The sequence below is a fragment of the Paralichthys olivaceus genome, chromosome 16, assembly GCF_024713975.1.
Source record: "Paralichthys olivaceus isolate ysfri-2021 chromosome 16, ASM2471397v2, whole genome shotgun sequence".
Taxonomy (NCBI): domain Eukaryota; kingdom Metazoa; phylum Chordata; class Actinopteri; order Pleuronectiformes; family Paralichthyidae; genus Paralichthys; species Paralichthys olivaceus.
Window position 1 is genome coordinate 303,843 of NC_091108.1, and position 19,993 is coordinate 323,835.

The 19,993-nt window shown below is 42.5% G+C and overlaps 1 protein-coding gene across 2 annotated transcripts; it reads left to right on the forward strand.

The window, feature by feature from the left end:
* Nucleotides 1-10: 10 nt before the first annotated feature.
* On the forward strand, nt 11-19,137 carry pex5lb (peroxisomal biogenesis factor 5-like b). Of its 2 annotated transcripts, XM_020108941.2 has the most exons (14): nt 11-287; nt 5,175-5,270; nt 8,269-8,383; nt 10,026-10,229; nt 10,338-10,458; nt 10,546-10,609; nt 10,933-11,031; nt 11,647-11,766; nt 14,431-14,574; nt 14,985-15,055; nt 15,138-15,350; nt 15,593-15,758; nt 15,857-16,014; nt 17,095-19,137. In XM_020108941.2, exons 1-14 carry the CDS (start codon nt 273-275, stop codon nt 17,291-17,293), a joined length of 1,785 nt encoding a protein of 594 aa, XP_019964500.1. In that variant the 5' UTR covers nt 11-272; the 3' UTR covers nt 17,294-19,137. The 2 variants fall into 2 exon arrangements, with proteins under 2 accessions (XP_019964500.1, XP_019964501.1); XM_020108942.2 differs by lacking the exon at nt 5,175-5,270.
* Nucleotides 19,138-19,993: the final 856 nt, after the last annotated feature.

The following is a 19,993-nucleotide window of genomic DNA, read 5'->3' on the forward strand; positions in this document are numbered from 1 at the left end:
TTATTGTGAAAAGCCGCACAGGACGCTGGACCTCGGAGCAGCTCGGGGAGACTCGGCTCTGCTCGGTTTGTTTTGATCCCGCCCTCCACCGGAACACCGCGACATGACAACCGGACCCCGACGCGTCCGCAGCTCCGGTGACGGGACAAAGAGGACCGGGACCCGGAGCTCAGACGCGGGGCTTTAAGAGCCGAGCGGCTCAGTGCAGCGGAGCCGGGCTGCGGTGGACTCCTGGCGGCTGCAGCTCCACCTGCGTCCCGCTGATCTGAGACATGTACCAGGTCCAGGTGAGTCTCCTGGATAAAGATGATCACTGACTGTATATAAAGATGATCACTGACTGTATATAAAGATGATCACTGACTGTATATAAAGACGATCACTGACTGTATATAAAGATGATCACTGACTGTATATAAAGATGATCACTGACTGTATATAAAGACCATCACTGACTGTATATAAAGATGATCACTGACTGTATATAAAGATGATCACTGACTGTATATAAAGACCAACACTGACTGTATATAAAGATGATCACTGACTGTATATAAAGATGATCACTGACTGTATATAAAGACCATCACTGACTGTATATAAAGACGATCACTGACTGTATATAAAGACGATCACTGACTGTATATAAAGACACTGACTGTATATAAAGATGATCACTGACTGTATATAAAGATGATCACTGACTGTATATAAAGACCATCACTGACTGTATATAAAGACACTGACTGTATATAAAGATGATCACTGACTGTATATAAAGACGATCACTGACTGTATATAAAGACGATCACTGACTGTATATAAAGACACTGACTGTATATAAAGATGATCACTGACTGTATATAAAGACGATCACTGACTGTATATAAAGACACTGACTGTATATAAAGATGATCACTGACTGTATATAAAGATGATCACTGACTGTATATAAAGATGATCACTGACTGTATATAAAGACCATCACTGACTGTATATAAAGATGATCACTGACTGTATATAAAGACCATCACTGACTGTATATAAAGACCATCACTGACTGTATATAAAGACCATCACTGACTGTATATAAAGACCATCACTGACTGTATATAAAGACGATCACTGACTGTATATAAAGACGATCACTGACTGTATATAAAGATGATCACTGACTGTATATAAAGATGATCACTGACTGTATATAAAGACCATCACTGACTGTATATAAAGATGATCACTGACTGTATATAAAGACCATCACTGACTGTATATAAAGACCATCACTGACTGTATATAAAGATGATCACTGACTGTATATAAAGACACTGACTGTATATAAAGATGATCACTGACTGTATATAAAGATGATCACTGACTGTATACGAAGATGATCACTGACTGTATATAAAGACGATCACTGACTGTATATAAAGACCATCACTGACTGTATATAAAGACCATCACTGACTGTATATAAAGATGATCACTGACTGTATATAAAGATGATCACTGACTGTATATAAAGACGATCACTGACTGTATATAAAGACCATCACTGACTGTATATAAAGACCATCACTGACTGTATATAAAGACCATCACTGACTGTATATAAAGACCATCACTGACTGTATATAAAGACGATCACTGACTGTATATAAAGACGATCACTGACTGTATATAAAGACACTGACTGTATATAAAGACGATCACTGACTGTATATAAAGACGATCACTGACTGTATATAAAGACACTGACTGTATATAAAGACGTATAAGAATATATATAAGGGCAGTTTGTCCTGTAGTCGTCCTCTTCTGTATTTACAGTGTGACTGAGTCTCAGGGGAAACTCTCTCATACAAGATTAATTACAGGTTGAAGCTGTGGGATCATAAATATCTAAACTTCCTGGGGTCAAATATTTTCCTCCAGTCGTCGTCGACCTCGGCTCAGTTTCACCTCCATGTTTTATTTCTAGTGTTTTTCAGGACAATCACAGAAAAGCTGCTGATGTAATTGAAACCTTGTTATTGACACGGACCAAGAAACATCTCAGATTCTGTTCAGGGGCAAATCCTTTTGCTTTTCTTTATTCAGTCACTGTACAGTAGCAAATAGATAAACCTATTACCGTTATAAGTATTAATAGTATGAATAGTTTTATTAGTATAGAGAGTGTGAGTCAGGATCTTTCAATGTGATTTTAAGCAGCAGCTCTGTTGGGATGATGGAAGACTGTTTGCTCAGCAGGTTATTTTTAGTCTGACAGCATCTCCAGCAACAACACACACACACACACTCACACAATCACACAATCACACACACACACTCACACAGATGAGCTGGACGAGCGACACTGTGACAGAGTGGGGAATTAGAGAGAGAGAGAACTTTCAGTTTTTTATCATTAGATTATTCATTTATTCATTATTTTTATTGTGAACAAACAGAAAATAAAAAGACACAAAATACAAAAATTGTACTTGAGTAAAAGTAGTCAGTTACTTCCATCACTCCATCTGCCAACTCCTCTTTGTAATAATGATTTTTTTTTTTACATCAATGAAGTCTTTGGTTTTTACTCCATCACTGTAATGATTTATTGATTCATTGATTTGAAGACACACACACGTACACACACACGCAAATTTCATCACACGCACAGTTCATCAGTAGCGTGTTGAATCAGACACGTCATGTTGCATCTCGTCACGGTTCATGTGTTTCACTCGTTCTAATAATAAAACTGTGGCTGATGTTTTATTGATGAACTCCTTGTGCTGCGTTCACTGACATTCTGAAAACACACGTCTGTCTCAACTCTGAGATGAACCACGGCCGGTCACAGCTGCAGTAACTGCCACAGCTGTGTGGTGGCGCTGCAGCACTACACAGGACACTTCTGATCACAGTTTGAATAAAAGAACACAATTCTGTTTTTATGAAACACACACTGACCCTTTAGTATCATATCTAGATTGTGTTTCTATATCTACATACAGTTTGTGTCCGCAGCATGATCTAGATTATATGATCTGATTTAGATCCTTGTATCTGGATTTGTTATTGGATCTAGATCATTTTATCTAGGTTTTGATTAGATCTAGAACCTTGAATCTATGTTGTCATTGGGTCTAGATCTTTTTTATCTATATTGTGATTGGATCTAGATCCTTGTATCTACTGTGGGATTGGGTCTAGATCTTTTTTATCTATATTGTATGATTGAATTTCGATAATTTTACCTATGTAGTGATGTATCTAGATCTTTGTATTTATGTTGTTTCTGGATCTGGATCCTTGTGTTCTTTTTTGATTGGATCTAGATCCTTGTATCTATGTTGTGATTGGATCTAGATCCTTTTTCTCTATTTTGTGACTGGATCTAGAACCTTGATCTATGTTGTGATTGGATCTAGATCATTTTATCTATTGTGTGATTGGATCTAGATCCTTTTTCTCTATTTTGTGACTGGATCTAGATCCTTGTATCTATGTCCTGGCTGGATCTAGATCTTTGTATCTATGTAGTGGCTGGATCTAGATCCTTGTATCTATGTTGTGACTGGATCTAGATCCTTGTATCTATGTAGTGGCTGGATCTAGATCCTTGTATCTATGTCGTGACTCGATCTAGATCTTTGTATCTATGTCCTGACTGGATCTAGATCTTTGTATCTATGTTGTGGCTGGATCTAGATCCTTGTATCTATGTCGTGACTGGATCTAGATCTTTGTATCTATGTCCTGGCTGGATCTAGATCTTTGTATCTATGTTGTGACTGGATCTAGATCTTTGTATCTATGTTGTGACTGGATCTAGATCCTTGTATCTATGTTGTGACTGGATCTAGATCCTTGTATCTATGTTGTGACTGGATCTAGATCTTTGTATCTATGTCCTGGCTGGATCTAGATCCTTGTATCTATGTAGTGACTGGATCTAGATCCTTGTATCTATGTCCTGGCTGGATCTAGATCCTTGTATCTATGTTGTGACTGGATCTAGATCCTTGTATCTATGTTGTGGCTGGATCTAGATCCTTGTATCTATGTAGTGGCTGGATCTAGATCCTTGTATCTATGTCGTGACTCGATCTAGATCCTTGTATCTATGTAGTGACTGGATCTAGATCTTTGTATCTATGTTGTGACTGGATCTAGATCCTTGTATCTATGTTGTGACTGGATCTAGATCCTTGTATCTATGTCCTGGCTGGATCTAGATCCTTGTATCTATGTAGTGACTGGATCTAGATCCTTGTATCTATGTTGTGACTGGATCTAGATCCTTGTATCTATGTAGTGGCTGGATCTAGATCCTTGTATCTATGTTGTGGCTGGATCTAGATCCTTGTATCTATGTCGTGACTGGATCTAGATCTTTGTATCTATGTCCTGGCTGGATCTAGATCCTTGTATCTATGTTGTGACTGGATCTAGATCCTTGTATCTATGTTGTGACTGGATCTAGATCCTTGTATCTATGTCCTGGCTGGATCTAGATCCTTGTATCTATGTTGTGACTGGATCTAGATCCTTTTGTGTTTTTTACCTCTGTACCTGGACCATTGACCTGTGTTTGAATGTGTGTCCTTGAATCTGGGTCTTACCTCGGATCCAGATGTTTGTTTCTGGATCATTTCTCGATCTGGAGCATTGTGTCATTATCGTTTCCTTGTATCTTCATCCTTGTATATGCTAAGATACTGTTGGATAGTGTAGCTGTTTTGATGCTAGCATAGCACTGGCTAGCAGCTAGTTGTTTCCAGTGTTATGCTAAACTCGGCTAAACCCGTGACAGATGAGACTGGAGTGATGAAAGTGTGTTTGTTAGACGTCACAGGTTTGATCCCGGTGAAGGACGTGAATGTCACAGCGTCCCTATAATACCAGAACGTTGGTGTTATATAGAGAAATGAAGAGCTGACTCAGGATTCATCATGTTCACGTTGTAGAAACATGTTTACGATGAAAACTTGTTCTTGATTTTTCGCGAGGTCGTTAAACGTGTGAACTCGACGTCACCTGTGAAAGTCAATCCAGTTTCAGGTGTTTGTCTCGACAGAAACGCACGTAAACTTTTTCTGTCAGACGACCCTGAACCTGAATTACAACCAGAAGAAGTTGTCAGCGTCTGAATCAACCTGTTGATCTACCTGTTGTAGGGCAAAGGTGAAAGGGTCGTTGCCATGGTGCTGAAGGAGCTTCCTGGTAAAAAGGCCTCCTCTGAAGGAAACCCCCTCCTCACCGTGACAACCAAGGTTGGCATGACGACCACGCTTGTTTGTTATCTGGCACTATCAGAGATTAATTTTTCTTTTCTTCTTGTTTTTCCTGAAACTTAAAATCATTTTTTAAATTGAGTATTAAAATCCTAATATTAATAGTAATTCATATTCTGGAGTAAAAACATGAATCTGAATGAGACTGTTGTTGGTGCTTATTGTCTAAACGTTATTTGTGTTTGTTCTCACTTCAAACTGTCTCCGCGTCTTATTGGATGATTCTGCTTTTTGCCTTTGATGTTTCACAGCAGGGATGTGCACAGACATTTCGGGGGCAGGGGCTCAAGTGAGAAAAAGGGCACTTCTCATAATTATTTATGAAAAAAATGTTTTAAAACTAAAAGTAGTGTACGGTAGAACATCTCCGACTTACTTAACAATTTATTTTATCACACTCACGCAATTGTTATAAAGTCAACAGTTCACATAAACTAGGTTTATCATCATAGCAACTACAACACAGGAAACATTGATTCAATGTATCACAGCCACAATAAAAGACTGCGCGTTTTCATCAGTTCATCAATATTAGTTATTAAAGTCAGTCAGATATGAACTTCCTCTTTATTTAGAAGTACGATAGACTGTTACTGTTATAACAAGTGTGCTATCATCTACAAAATAAGGTTTTCAATTCATAAATCAGCAAGTAACAGTAAGTCTATGACGGTGGTCTACACACTGATTGGATTTGATTCAGTTTAGACTTGTGAGCTACACCTAAGATCTAAAACGACAAACTCAGATTATATCCTTCACTGTATCAAGATGGCCCCTTTGGTCCCTCTGGTCCTCCTTGGCAGCACCACTGCACTGAGGTGCATTACTCTGCAGGTCAACAAGTGACTCTGCTCCTCCGATGTTTTCTAATCATGTAGAACTGATTTTTATAAAAACCTGATGAATTCATAATGTTCCTGGATAAATGGGGCGTCGCTTATTCTGTCTTAACCCTGACGTCCTGACTGTGTCGTGTCACTTCTCTTGTTGTGTAGCAGCTTTAAACTTGTGTCTCATAAACTCTAGAGAATCAAACAAACACAAAGTAAACGTCAGTCCTGAACGTAACTACCGGATCTTTAATGTGCGTCTGTGCTGAAGCAGTGGTGTTATAATTATTCATGTTTTTATGACCTGTCTCTGCCTGGATGCAGAGTCGTCCATGTCGCGGTGCTTCTAAGAATCAAGAAATGTCCACAGCTCTAGTGCTCACCACTGTGCAGGAGTCATAGGCCCAATTCCATTCCACCCCTTCTGCCTAACCCTAACCCCCCACCTTGTTTTCGAGGGTTGTCTTGCCCCTTGAAACAGAGTCACAGTGTTAGTGGTCGAAATCTTCTCCATGAATTGGGACAGCACTTCAAGAAGCCGTTACATCATCAGCAGTCATCGATGTAAACAGACGAGACGTCATTGTAATAACGTTGTTGAGATCTTAAATAAAACAAAGCTGTTGTTTGCAGTTACTAAAGTGACGAACCTTTAATATCCAAGTAACGTCTGTGCTAACGCAGGTGAATCTATGACATTTGAAGTTCAAAAGCTCGGATGCTCGTCATTATTTCACGTTTGAATCAAAGCAGCGGCTGCTAGCATGCTCTGTATGAAACCTGCAGGACGCTGTGTCATCAGCAGTTTAGTTCAGTAACATCGTTGCTACACGCTGGGTCAACTAAGAGCATCGTGTGTCTTCAAAGAGGGGGGTGGGATATGAACTTATATGAATATACGAGATTATCATGTAAAAAAAAGATTGCTAGCGCTAGTGTTAGCATGGTAACGATCTTTATTTTGCATGATAATCCTTTTTTTTTTAAAGTTTGAAGTGAGGGTGTTCGAGGGCTATAAAGCCTGAACACTTGGCCCTAAATCTAATCACCTGATATTTAGATTTTTTTAATGAATCAATATATTTGCACAAGCAGGAGTTTGATGTCTAACTCGCAGTAAATAGTTGGTAGCTGCTTTCAGACCTGCACTGAGCTCAGAGATCCTCTGCACTAGGTGTTTGTTTGCGAGCCTCCAGAGTTTCTACTGACTTTCTCAGTCAGACCCCCCCGAGTATAAAGTCCATAGAAAGGCCAAAGGAGTCGATGTGAGATCAGAGCAGGAGATTGAATATGTCCACATGTCAACTGGAAAACCAAACATCTGATCTCTGCAGCAGAATTCAAACATACTTCCTGTCTGCTGCTCCTCACCTGAATCTGCTGCTGTGTCGTTCACGTGAGAATCAAACTGGAGAAAGTCCGTTAGATCAGCTGGTCCCTTCTGTTCTGATTGGTCAACCGCTGTCGGCCTCTGTTCTCACTTGGTTTTGTTAGGGGGCGTGTCCGACTGGCTGCCAGGTGTGAATTAATGCAACGAATGAAAACAGAGTGAACGGAGACATTTGACTTCTGTGTTGGTTTGGTTCAGACTCCTGTCGACAAGTTTCAGGTGGTTCAACCTGGAATCAAATCGATTCCAGACCCAGAACTCTTTCACATCCTGTTTCATATTTGTCGTCAGAGACTTTCCTTCTACTGCAGACCTTCATGTAGAATCTCAATGTTTTTTAAGTTTCCTTCAGTGTCACAGTGATTGAGTCACAACCATCTGTTCATCACTGAGTTCACTGTCAAATCAGCTTCTTTTACTTTGAAAGAACAGGAGCTGATTACAGTCAATTCAGCTGCTTTTATTTTGAAACAAACTGTAGACAGTTGGAGCCTGATTTCAAGCTGCAGCTGATGACATGCGTCTTCTTCTTCTTCTTATAATTATTCATGTTTGTGATGAATCCTTTATCCTGTAATAAGTAAAAAGTCACAGTGACTGAAGCGTCTGCTCGTTTGGTTTGTTTGAATAGATTTCTTTCTTTTTATTAGCTGTTCTTTAAAATTGAAACAGGATCAGGATGAACTTTACTTCAGGACAATGATCGTTTTCTTCCTCCTCAGTGTTTCAGACATGTCTCCTCGTTTCTCTGCAGCTGGTCAGCGAGCAGCAGGAGAGTCGCCCCCTGCTGAGTCCTTCCATCGATGACTTCCTGTCAGAGAGCCGTAGCGACACCGCCTCCTCCCGACCCCTCACCACCAACACAGCAGGTAGAGTCCTGACTCACTAATGATCATCACACACACACTCAGTGCACCCACAACAATCACCATACATCAGACTGTAAATAAAGATGGACGACATGACGACTCCTTAAACGAAAAGAAAAGAACGAGGAGGATTTGATTCTGTTGTGAACGAGTCTGAGCAGAAAACCTTCTGCTGAGTTGTTCAGCTGTGAAACATGAACTCTGGAGACGAGTCTCTGGATTCTACCTGGAGCTCACGTCTGAAAACGACTTCACTCCATGATCACCACTGCACCGACTTTTATTGCAAATGACATCATCACCAGAAGATCTTTGTTTCCAGCCTATAGGACACTCAGGTGCACAGAGAGCCAATCAGATCAGCTGCTTGCTGCTCATGTGGCGTTCCTGGTTCCTTGGATCCTCTGACGTGATGTTAAAGACTCATGCTCCTTCTCCTCCTCCTTTCCTCACTCTGTTGTTTTCTAACTTTCTAACTTCCTGTGTCCTCCTCATTTGTCTCTTACTTCCTGTCCTTGGCCGACCTCCTTCCTGCTTTGTGACCATCTGTCACCTGCAGCGTCCGTTATTCACACCTCTGACCTTCTCTTTGTTTCTGTAACCGAGACCAAAATCAGAGGCACTGCTGAAATCAGAATCAAACTGTGGTCGAGTGTCAGCGTGATGAAGGTCACAGTGACCGCTGCAGCTCATATTCATTAATCAATGTGGCCTAAAGTATGTGGACGGCTGAACGCTGCTGTTCTATTTGTGATCAAATCTCATCAGTTCCTTTAATTGATTATTTGACTTATTAGTAATTGATATAAATACCAGTTAAACAGCGTAACAATCAATGAGCAGTGAACTTTATTTATTTATTTAATACTCAGAGAGAGCGAGAGAGAGAGAGAGGCAGTGGTGCATCATCAGATTCAGCTTTTACGAGTTGTTTTCATGAAAACAATGATAATAATCACACGAAGTCAGTGACATTTAGTAAAAAATAAGTGAGGCAGAGAGACAGAATGAAGGAGAGAAGCACTCAGTGCATGATGGGAAATCTCCCTCAGGACTCTCCTGATCCAGAACTATAGACTTTATCAAAAAGGAACGTTTTAATTTAACTTTAAATATAGAGATGGTGTCTGACTCCTGAACCCAGAGTGGGAGCTGGTTCCACAGGAGAGGAGCCTGGTAGCTGAAGGTTCTACCTCCTGTTCTCCTCTTACAGACTCTAGAACCCAGAGTGGGAGCTGGTTCCACAGGAGAGGAGCCTGGTAGCTGAAGGTTCTACCTCCTGTTCTCCTCTTACAGACTCTAGAACCACAGGAGAACCTGTGTTTTGGTAGTGAACTGATCTTTCTGGATGACACGGTGTTATCAGCTCTTTGACATATGAAGGTTTGATTGTTAAGGTTTAAATGTGAGGAGCAGGATCTTGATATTCTGGATTTTACAGGGAGCTGATGTAGAGAAGACAGGAGTAATATGATGTCTCCTTCTACTTCCTGTCAGCACTCTGCTGCAGCACTTTGGACAGTAATCTAGTCTAGAGAGTTTCTCAGCGTCCTTTTGAGACGGGATGTTTCAAATCTTAATAATATAACATCCTCCTGACTGTCCTCCTGCCCATCCTCCTGTCCCTCTTTCTGTCCATCAGTTCTGTCCACAGCTCTGGACCTCGTGGACCTCAGCGAGCCGGGGGAGGTCAGTGGGGGGAGGAAGAGGAGTCCTCTGAGGAGGAAGGGCAGCTCGATGAGTCCTCGACGCCGAGCATGTCCTGAGGAGACAGAGCTGATCCAGGTGGAGGTGGATCACCTGCCCGTCCGACACACAACACCTGAGCGGATGTCACTGGACTCAGGTAAGGGAACCCCGCCCCCGCTCATTTTGTTAAAAGCTTTTTAATCTGAGCTTTTACTCTGATGAGACTAACTTCCTGCTACTCATCGTTTCGTTGTCATGGTTACAGTCAGTCTGTCGTCTCCTCTGGACAAATGGAATGAGGTGAATCTGGACGTGGAGGACGGAGGACATAGGAGGACACATGAGAATAGATGCACCTCCCATCACTCCTCCAGTGAACTGCTGTGGTAAAAATCATTATCTCTGCTGGAGTGATCACTGCTGCCTCTAGGTGGTGCTAACGCTAACAACAGCTCTGTATGTTCCTGCTGCAGGTCGGCAGAGTTCAAGACTGATCCAGGGACCAAGAGCGTCCACAGCTTCACCTCGTCACCACAGGTACTACCACTACTCACACTGTAGTACTACTGCAGTACCACTACTCATACTGTAGTACTACTGCAGTACCACTACTCACACTGTAATACTACTGCAGTACCACTACTCACACTGTAGTACTACTGCAGTACCACTACTCACACTGTAGTACTACTGCAGTAACACTACTCACACTGTAATACTACTGCAGTACCACTACTCACACTATAGTACTACTTTTTTAGTAGTATTACCTGAGCTGCCTTTTAAAGACTCTCACAAGTGTCTGTGTGTGTGTGTGTGTGTGTGTGTGTGTGTGTGTGTGTGTTTGTTTGTTTGTTTAGGACTGTGGGGCGTCCAGACAGCGAAGACGAACTCGTTGCGTTCTGAACAGAAACGAGTCTCAGGAGGACGAGTTTGTCAGAGCTAAGGCTGCTGTCGAAGTACACACTGACACACACACTCACAAACTCACACAAACTCACGCACACTCACAAACTCACACACACACACATCATCTGAGTTGATTGGTGTGGATGAGTTTGTGATGTTCTGCTCTTCAATCCTCTGTCAACCAATCACAACGTCCGCTCTGATTGATGAGCCGCTGATTAAAACCTCTTCCTGATGTTTTTATCCTCGGAGACGAGGTCAGAGTGAAACGTTTACAGTCGGTCAGAGAAAACACAGAAACCAGGCGTCAGAACATTTATCAACAGGAACCTTCTGTTTATTTAACTGAAATATTTGACTTAAGTATTCAATTTCAGGGGTCAGAGGTCAAAGGTCACTGTGACTTCCCAAGTCAAGAACTCTCATGTTATCATGAAGCTGATTGGCTCTGACAGGCTCTGAATTCAAGCTGTGGAACTGAGGTTCTGTAAGAACAAATCCATGATCCTGCATCATTCGACTCAAAGGAACTGATCTGAACCTAGTCCGGTTCTGCAGGATCAGTTTATGAGACCCTTATTAAAAAACACAATGAAAAAAGCCCAACATTTTGTTGTTTGAAATCATGCTGATGTGGATTTGGTTGACGTGAGCCTGTTTTTCAGTCGGACACTGAGTTCTGGGATAAGATGCAGGCAGAGTGGGAGGAACTCGCTCGGAGAAACTGGCTGGAGGACTCCGAGGATCAGCGGCCGATCCCGCCCACCGTCTCACCTGTGGAGAAGGTGAGTTTGAACCCTGGGCCTTGTAGACCTGTACATCTGTATTCGTGCCAGATGACCTGAAGTAAACCTGGACCTGCTGAGTTTCCCAGACTGCATTTCACATTTCTCTTTGTTCATTCAGACTCATTGATACAAAGTGAGAGTTTTTAACAATGACAGATTATTACTGAGGGGGACGTTCGTGGTATTAATCTGTCGATTGAATCCTCAGTAATCCGAAATAATCCCGTCTCTGCTTGGGTGTTACATCACCATGGTGACGGAGGTGACGTTGATTTGATGTCGACATGATGTCAAACATCTGTTCACTCTGCTGAATCAGATTCACACTTTCATCTTCCTTCTGTTCTTCATTCACTAGTTTCATTCTCACAAACAAAAAAGAGTGGAGAGAAGAGAGAGAGAGACAATGGGAGGACAAACATAATCATTGACATGTATTAAAATAAATAAATGAGTGTGTGTGTGTGGGGGGGGGAACTTTAGACTTTATCAAAGAGGAACGTTTTAATTTAACTTTAAATGTAGAGATGGTGTCTGACTCCTGAACCCAGAGTGGGAGCTGGTTCCACAGGAGAGGAGCCTGGTAGCTGAAGGTTCTACCTCCTGTTCCCCTCTTACAGACTCTAGAACCCAGAGTGGGAGCTGGTTCCACAGGAGAGGAGCCTGGTAGCTGAAGGTTCTACCTCCTGTTCTCCTCTTACAGACTCTAGAACCCAGAGTGGGAGCTGGTTCCACAGGAGAGGAGCCTGGTAGCTGAAGGTTCTACCTCCTGTTCTCCTCTTACAGACTCTAGAACCCAGAGTGGGAGCTGGTTCCACAGGAGAGGAGCCTGGTAGCTGAAGGTTCTACCTCCTGTTCTCCTCTTACTGACTCTAGAACCCAGAGTGGGAGCTGGTTCCACAGGAGAGGAGCCTGGTAGCTGAAGGTTCTACCTCCTGTTCTCCTCTTACAGACTCTAGAACCCAGAGTGGGAGCTGGTTCCACAGGAGAGGAGCCTGGTAGCTGAAGGTTCTACCTCCTGTTCTCCTCTTACAGACTCTAGAACCCAGAGTGGGAGCTGGTTCCACAGGAGAGGAGCCTGGTAGCTGAAGGTTCTACCTCCTGTTCTCCTCTTACAGACTCTAGAACCACAGGAGAACCTGTGTTTTGGTAGTGAACTGATCTTTCTGGATGACACGGTGTTATCAGCTCTTTGACGTATGAAGGTTTGATTGTTAAGGTTTAAATGTGAGGAGCAGGATCTTGATCTTCTGGATTTTACAGGGAGCTGATGTAGAGAAGACAGGAGTAATATGATGTCTCCTTCTACTTCCTGTCAGCACTCTGCTGCAGCACTTTGACCAACTGGAGACCTTTCTCAGACTTCCTGTGACGTCCTGATAATAAAGAGTTAATCTAGTCTAGAGAACAAATGGACGAGTTTCTCAGCGTCCTTCTGAGACAGGATGTTTCTAATGTTCTTAATATTGTGCAGGTGGAAGAAAGCTGTCCTAGAGACTTGTTCTATGTGTTGGTCAAATGTCCTGGTCCAACATAACTCAAGGTTCCTCACAGTGGAGCTGGAGGACAAACTGACACCAAGGTGACTCTGTTCAGACAGTGATTCTCTGAGATGTTGAGGGTCAATGACAACGACCTCAGTCTGAATTAGAAGCAAGAAGTTCTGGCTCATCCAGGCCTTGATGTTCTGGAGACGTTCCTGAAGTTGAACTAAGTGATTAGATTCATCAGGCTTCAGAGAAATGTACAGCTGGGTGTCGTCTGCGTAACAATGGAAGAGTCTGTGGAGCTTTCTGATGATGTTGCCTAAGGGAGCATATATAAGGTGAAGAGTATCGGTCCAAGGACAGAACCTTGTTGAACTCCATGACTAACTTGCATGTGCATGGGGGGTGGGGGGGCATTGTTGACGTTAACAAACTGAAATCTATCTGATAGATTTGATTGAAACCAGTCTGATGTTCCTCTGATCCCTTCATGTTGTTCTAGTCTCTGTGATCTTATGATCTATGGTGTCAAATGCTGCACTAAGATCCAACAGGACGAGGACAGAGACAAGTCCATCATCTGAGGCCATGAAAAGGTCATGAGTGACTTTTAACAGCTGTCTCTGTGCTGTCAATGATCTGTTGTGAAGGAGTCTGAGCAGAAAACCTGCTGCTGAGTTGTTCAGCTGTGAAACAAACTCTGGAGAAGCTCTGGACCAACTCTTCTGTTTTTGATGTTGAACTTTGACGACGAGACATTTGATGCTTTTCTTCGTTTGTTGGTTAAATTCTGACACTTTGATTTGTACAGTGTCATAAATGAAAGTGTCTTCTGCGTAACCTGACAATAATTAGAATGTGACAGATCTATTTTATTCTTTTGATGTAACATCACAGTGAATATGTTATTGTACTTTTTAACTTCTGGTACAAAACAAAACATTCAAATAATTACTAAATACTAAAATAAAGATTTTGGTCCAAGTCTCAGTCTAATATAATAATTGTTGCAGCAGTGATCTATGATTTCATAGTTTTGTATGAATTGAGGATGAAAGTGTGTAAATGTGAAATAAAAGAGGCCCCAGCGTTGTGCCCTGTGGAACTCCAGCGATCACTGACATTTTCTTCTGACGTCTGTGGTCATTTGAAAATCAGAGTTTGTTTTGTTCAGGGTTACTACTTCAACGCTAACAACCCGTACAGAGAGTGGCCCAACGCCTTTGCCGAGGGTCAGGAGAAAGCTCGGGACGGAGACCTGAATGCCGCTGTCCTGCTGCTGGAGTCCGCCATTTTACAGGACCCGCTGGACTCTGAGGTGAATTCTTTTCATAAATCTGTCGTTCAGTATTCAACGATTGATCAGTGGAAGATGAATCAATGACAGTGAGTTTGTGGTGTCTGACTCAGAAGGAGAAAAAAACTTCTGAGGATTGATATTCTTGATTTTATGTATAAACTATTGTTGCCAAATTTTGTATGAAACACTTTTTCTTTTCAATTTATTTCTAATTGCTAAATGACGACAAACAAAACATTTCATATTAACTCGTACGTCTGTGCTTGGTCAGTGTTGGTCAATAAATCAGACCAGATAATATATCGGTTAGTTTGGGTGGAAATGTTTTGAACATTTCAAAATAAGGTGCATGAATGGAACCTGCTGTGTGTTGGTGGAACAGGCGGCGGAGACGAGTCCTTGACCAACTCTTCTTTGTGTGTTTTCAGGCGTGGCAGCTTCTGGGAACGACTCAGGCTGAGAACGAGAACGAACAGGCCGCCATCGTGTCCCTGCAGAGGTGAGAGGTGCTATTATACTGTTTTTATTATTAATGTCAGACATATTCAGATGAATGAGTTCACCTGTCTCACCTGCTGCAGGTGTCTGGAGCTCCACCCAAACAACCTCCTGGCTCTCATGGCGCTTGCCGTCAGCTTCACCAACAGCAGCATGCAGCGAGAGGCGTGTGACGCCCTGCGCCGCTGGATCAGTAACAACCCACGATACAAACACCTGGTCCTGGAGCACAGGAGCCCGCTACAGGGTTCACCGGCCACGCCACGCAGGGGCCCCCACACCTTCACACCGGCCAGGTATGAACACCTGACAGGAAGCTGCAGGTTCATGTTATCGTCTCAACACTACATTACCCACGAGCCTCTCTGGTTGTTACCATGGAGATGATTCCATCCAGTTCTGTGACACTTATCCAGTGAGTCATTAAAGGAGCAGTACAACATTTCATATAACCGTGTGTGTGTGTGTGTGTGTGTGTGTGTGTGTGTGTGTGTGTGTGTGTGTGTGTGTGTGTGTGTGTGTGTGTGTGTGTGTGTAGGTTTGAGCTGCAGAGTGTGTTGCTCCTCTTCCAGGATGCGGTTCTGTTAAATCTGGACTCTGTGGATCCAGATCTTCAGACTGGACTCGGTGTTCTCTTTAATCTCAGCTCCGACTTCAACAAAGCAGTGGAGGCTTTTACTGCAGCGCTGTCCGTCAGACCACAGGTACACACATTCAGTACACACACACAAACACGCACATTCGTCACCTGGCTGACCTCTGATAACATCATGGCGATGACCTCGGTCTGGTGTCTCTTCAGGACTACCTGCTGTGGAACCGTCTCGGGGCGACGCTGGCGAACGGGAACCGCAGCGAGGAGGCGGTGGAGGCGTACACCCGCGCTCTGGAGCTGCAGCCGGGATTCATCCGCTCTAGATACAACCTGGGAATCACATGCATCAACCTGGGAGCTCACAGGTGACACATCTCCTTCTACACACTCATTATACAGCACACACACACACACACACACACACACACACATTTATATTAGTACAAATGTTGTTTGTACAGCTCATATTCACAAATCACAGTTTGTCTCATAGGGTTAACGAGCTGTGACCTCATCTGTTCTTAACTCAACAAGAGTAAAACTACTAAAAAACCTTTCAACAGGGAAAAGAACGTAGAGACCTCAGAGACACGTGAGGACCCGTCTCCCAGGACGGACACAGGTGCAGTAGACGCCACGTGTAACTGAGAAGGTCAGACACAGAAGAGTAGCTCCAGCACTGGTTAGAGGAAACAGTTAGAAGCTTGATGGAAGGTGATGAAGAGAGGAGTTACTGTCAGGAAGTCTCTGAGGAGACATGTTGTTGATCAGTCTGTGATCATCGTCCACCATGTGGATCTGTGGACGATGAAGCAGCAGGACTCTGGTGGAGAAGTGACGACAGTAACATGTTGATGAGACATTAATGTGATGAAGATGGAGAAGAGGAAAGAGAAGCTCCATGTGTCCTGTGTGCTCCACATTCTAGACCTCCAGCAGCAGAACTGGAGCAGGTCCAAGACAAACCTGGACCAGCTCTAACTAAACTTTCGTCATGGAGGAAGTTTGAATCTTAAACGTAAAGAGGGAGTCTGTCTCCAGAACTGAACCTGAGATGATTCCACAGGAGAGGAGCTTGATGCTCATCGCTCTGACTCCTCCTCTCTGGCTCCTCCTCTACTTTTAGACTTGAGGGACAACAGACTGAATTCTGGGAGCTCAGGGCTCTAGTGGTGATATGGTACGATGAGCTCCTTAAGGTTTGATGCTGCCGTATGTAGGTGAGGAGGAGAACTTTAAATTAAATTCTCGATTTTACATAAGTACACTGCTCAGTAAAGTGAGGGAGCCTTAATGTTCACATATATATATATATACACATAAAAATATATATATACATACATAAAAATTAATTTAAATGTGTGACTTTGAATAAATGAACAAGGTTTTAAAAACGTTTGATTACATGAAAATAAACTGATCTGGTTGTGGTCCCGGTCCTACAGGGAGGCGGTTAGTAACTTCCTGACAGCTCTGAACCAGCAGAGGCGGAGTCAGCGCTGCAGCCACCAGCAGATGTCGGCCAACATCTGGGCGGCGCTGCGTATCGCCATCTCCATGATGGACCAACCAGAGCTGTTCCAGGCTGCCAACGTCGGGGACCTGGACCTTCTGATGAGGGCCTTTGACGTGGGCGACGTCTGACGGAGGTGCTAGAACAGATTGGTTCCAAACCAAAGAGACAACAGCTGCAGCTCCTTTAAATTAAAAGAGCACAACCTTTTAGCTTCCTGTTTATAAGAGTGTTTTAAAGGCATCGTTCTCTGTAAAGTCCCTCATTCTTCACTACGATGGAGGGTGGGTGAGGTGTTTGATTCCATAAAAGTTTGAGCTTCAGGGGTAAACGCTGTTTTAGCCTCCACGACCTTCAGACGTAATAAAACAAGAGAAAAAACATTACAAGCCTCCATACTGCTTGTGTGGTGTCATCCAGGTGTCCACAAGCCCCGACATTCAAATTCAACTAAAAACCACGTCATTTATACGTATTTACGAGTTCTATTTACACAACCAGCAATAGCCATGCCAGAGGATGTAGCCTCAGGATGGTGTTTCTGTGAGGACATGAAGACTCGTAGGACGCTATCAGAGACTTTTAGGCTTAAAACTTGGTGTAAATGACGTCGTTTCCTGTTGAATCTGAATGTCGGGGCTTGCAGACACTTGATGACGTCACAGGAGCAGGATGGAGGCGTGTTGTGTTACTTTCCCTCCATAGATGCTGAATGCACTCATTGTAATTTAAGTCGCTTTGGATAAAAGTGTCAGCTAAATGTAATCATAGTGGTGAGGAGATAATGAGGGAATTTTCATTTTTGGGTGAACTATCCCTTAAAGCCATTGAACTGTAAAACTTTACTGCAGTTGTAGCCACGCCCAGTAGTGATGTCACAGTGTACCTACATACCCGGAGTACACGCCTACATCACTGTGATGAGTCAGATCAGGTCAGAGGTCGTTTTTTTTTTATGAGATTTTATTTTGAAACTGGAGTTTGTGTGTGTCGAGCATGTGTCGATCTGCAGGAGGTGTTGATAAAGCTGAATTTTTTTGTTACAATGAGCTCAGTGATTTAATTTAATTAAGAGTTTAGATTTATTTAAATAAAGTTTTTATTAAAATAATAATCAGTCTTTCATCTCAGAGACTTGCATGTTGTAATGGCCCCTGAGGGCCACCGTAGATTCTACTACATTATTATCAAGTAGAGAGAGCACACTAGTATTCACTTGGTTGTAGTAAACAGCTTCACCACTAGATGTCACTGACTACAAACTGACCCTTTAATAAACACTTTACTTTGAAAGGTGACTCATGTTCACAATAAAAGCTTCTGGCACGACTGACAAATAAAAACATGATTTAATTTAAATCTAAGTTTCCAGTTTAAATCTGAAACTTTTTACTTTGACCTTTAACCTCTGATGAATGAAGACGAGCTCAGGGAGTCAGTGATGAAGAGGAGGAAGTTATCACTGCTGAGGCTGCAGACTGTCAAAATAAGAGTAGTAAATATAATTGTGTTGGCTCAACACAAACATTTTGTTGATTTTCATTTGCTTTTGTTTTATTCTGAAGGTCTGGTGTCTGTCCTGCTTCCTGTCTAAACTCAGATAAAATATATTTAATCATATTTAAGATGAAATATTAAAACTGTTTAACATTACATTTAAAAATCAACACATTTTAATGTCTGAACATTTAAAACTGAACCAGAGTAAAATTCTGTTAAAACGTTTCTTATGATTGAAAATTGATCTTTGAATTAAAACAATTAGAAACTCAAAGAAACACTTTTGTACAAACACGTTAATCAAATATCAACACATCATCAAAAATCAGAAGGTGATAACATCATCTCTTATTCTTCTGTTTCTCATGTAAACAAATGTACAAACATTAATCACATGTAAACGTCACTTAAATGTGAATAAAACTATAGATTTTTAATAGTCGATGAGAAAATGTATTAAAGCATATCGAGTCATGTTGAGTTTTTATGTGTCTTTATTTTTATATAGTGATGAAACAACTGATTTGACTTTTATTCAAGATTAAATCAATATTATTACGTGTTTGACGCCTCAATAACAATCTGACGAGTTTTTAAAGCTCGTCGATCGTCTTTGTTTAGTTTTTAATTTTTAGAAAAGAAGAAGCTGCAGAGCTGATGGTTTAAAAATAATAAAAAGATTATAAAAAATTATCTGCCATTATGATCTGGTCCTCCCACTGAAACCACGCCCACTGTGATGTCACATCAGGGCCCTGTACTACAAACTGAGTGAATCACGTGATGTGGGACACTGTCTGCACTGACTCTGAGGACACACACTGACTCTGAGGACACACACCGACTCTGAGGACACACACTGACTCTGAGGACACACACTGACTCTGAGGACACACTGTCTGCACTGACTCTGAGGACACACACCGACTCTGAGGACACACACTGACTCTGAGGACACACTGTCTGCACTGACTCTGAGGACACACACTGACTCTGAGGACACACACCGACTCTGAGGACACACACTGACTCTGAGGACACACACTGACTCTGAGGACACACTGTCTGCACTGACTCTGAGGACACACACCGACTCTGAGGACACACACCGACTCTGAGGACACACACTGACTCTGAGGACACACACTGACTCTGAGGACACACTGTCTGCACTGACTCTGAGGACACACACTGACTCTGAGGACACACACTGACTCTGAGGACACACACTGACTCTGAGGACACACACTGACTCTGAGGACACACTGTCTGCACTGACTCTGAGGACACACTGACTCTGAGGACACACTGTCTGCACTGACTCTGAGGAC

Bases quoted from the DNA above. Each gene is read 5' to 3' on its own strand.
- pex5lb (XM_020108941.2), top strand. The intron at 10,459-10,545 runs GTAAAAATCATT...TTCCTGCTGCAG, and splicing joins TCCTCCAGTGAACTGCTGTG to GTCGGCAGAGTTCAAGACTG. The intron at 15,056-15,137 runs GTGAGAGGTGCT...CACCTGCTGCAG, and splicing joins GCCATCGTGTCCCTGCAGAG to GTGTCTGGAGCTCCACCCAA.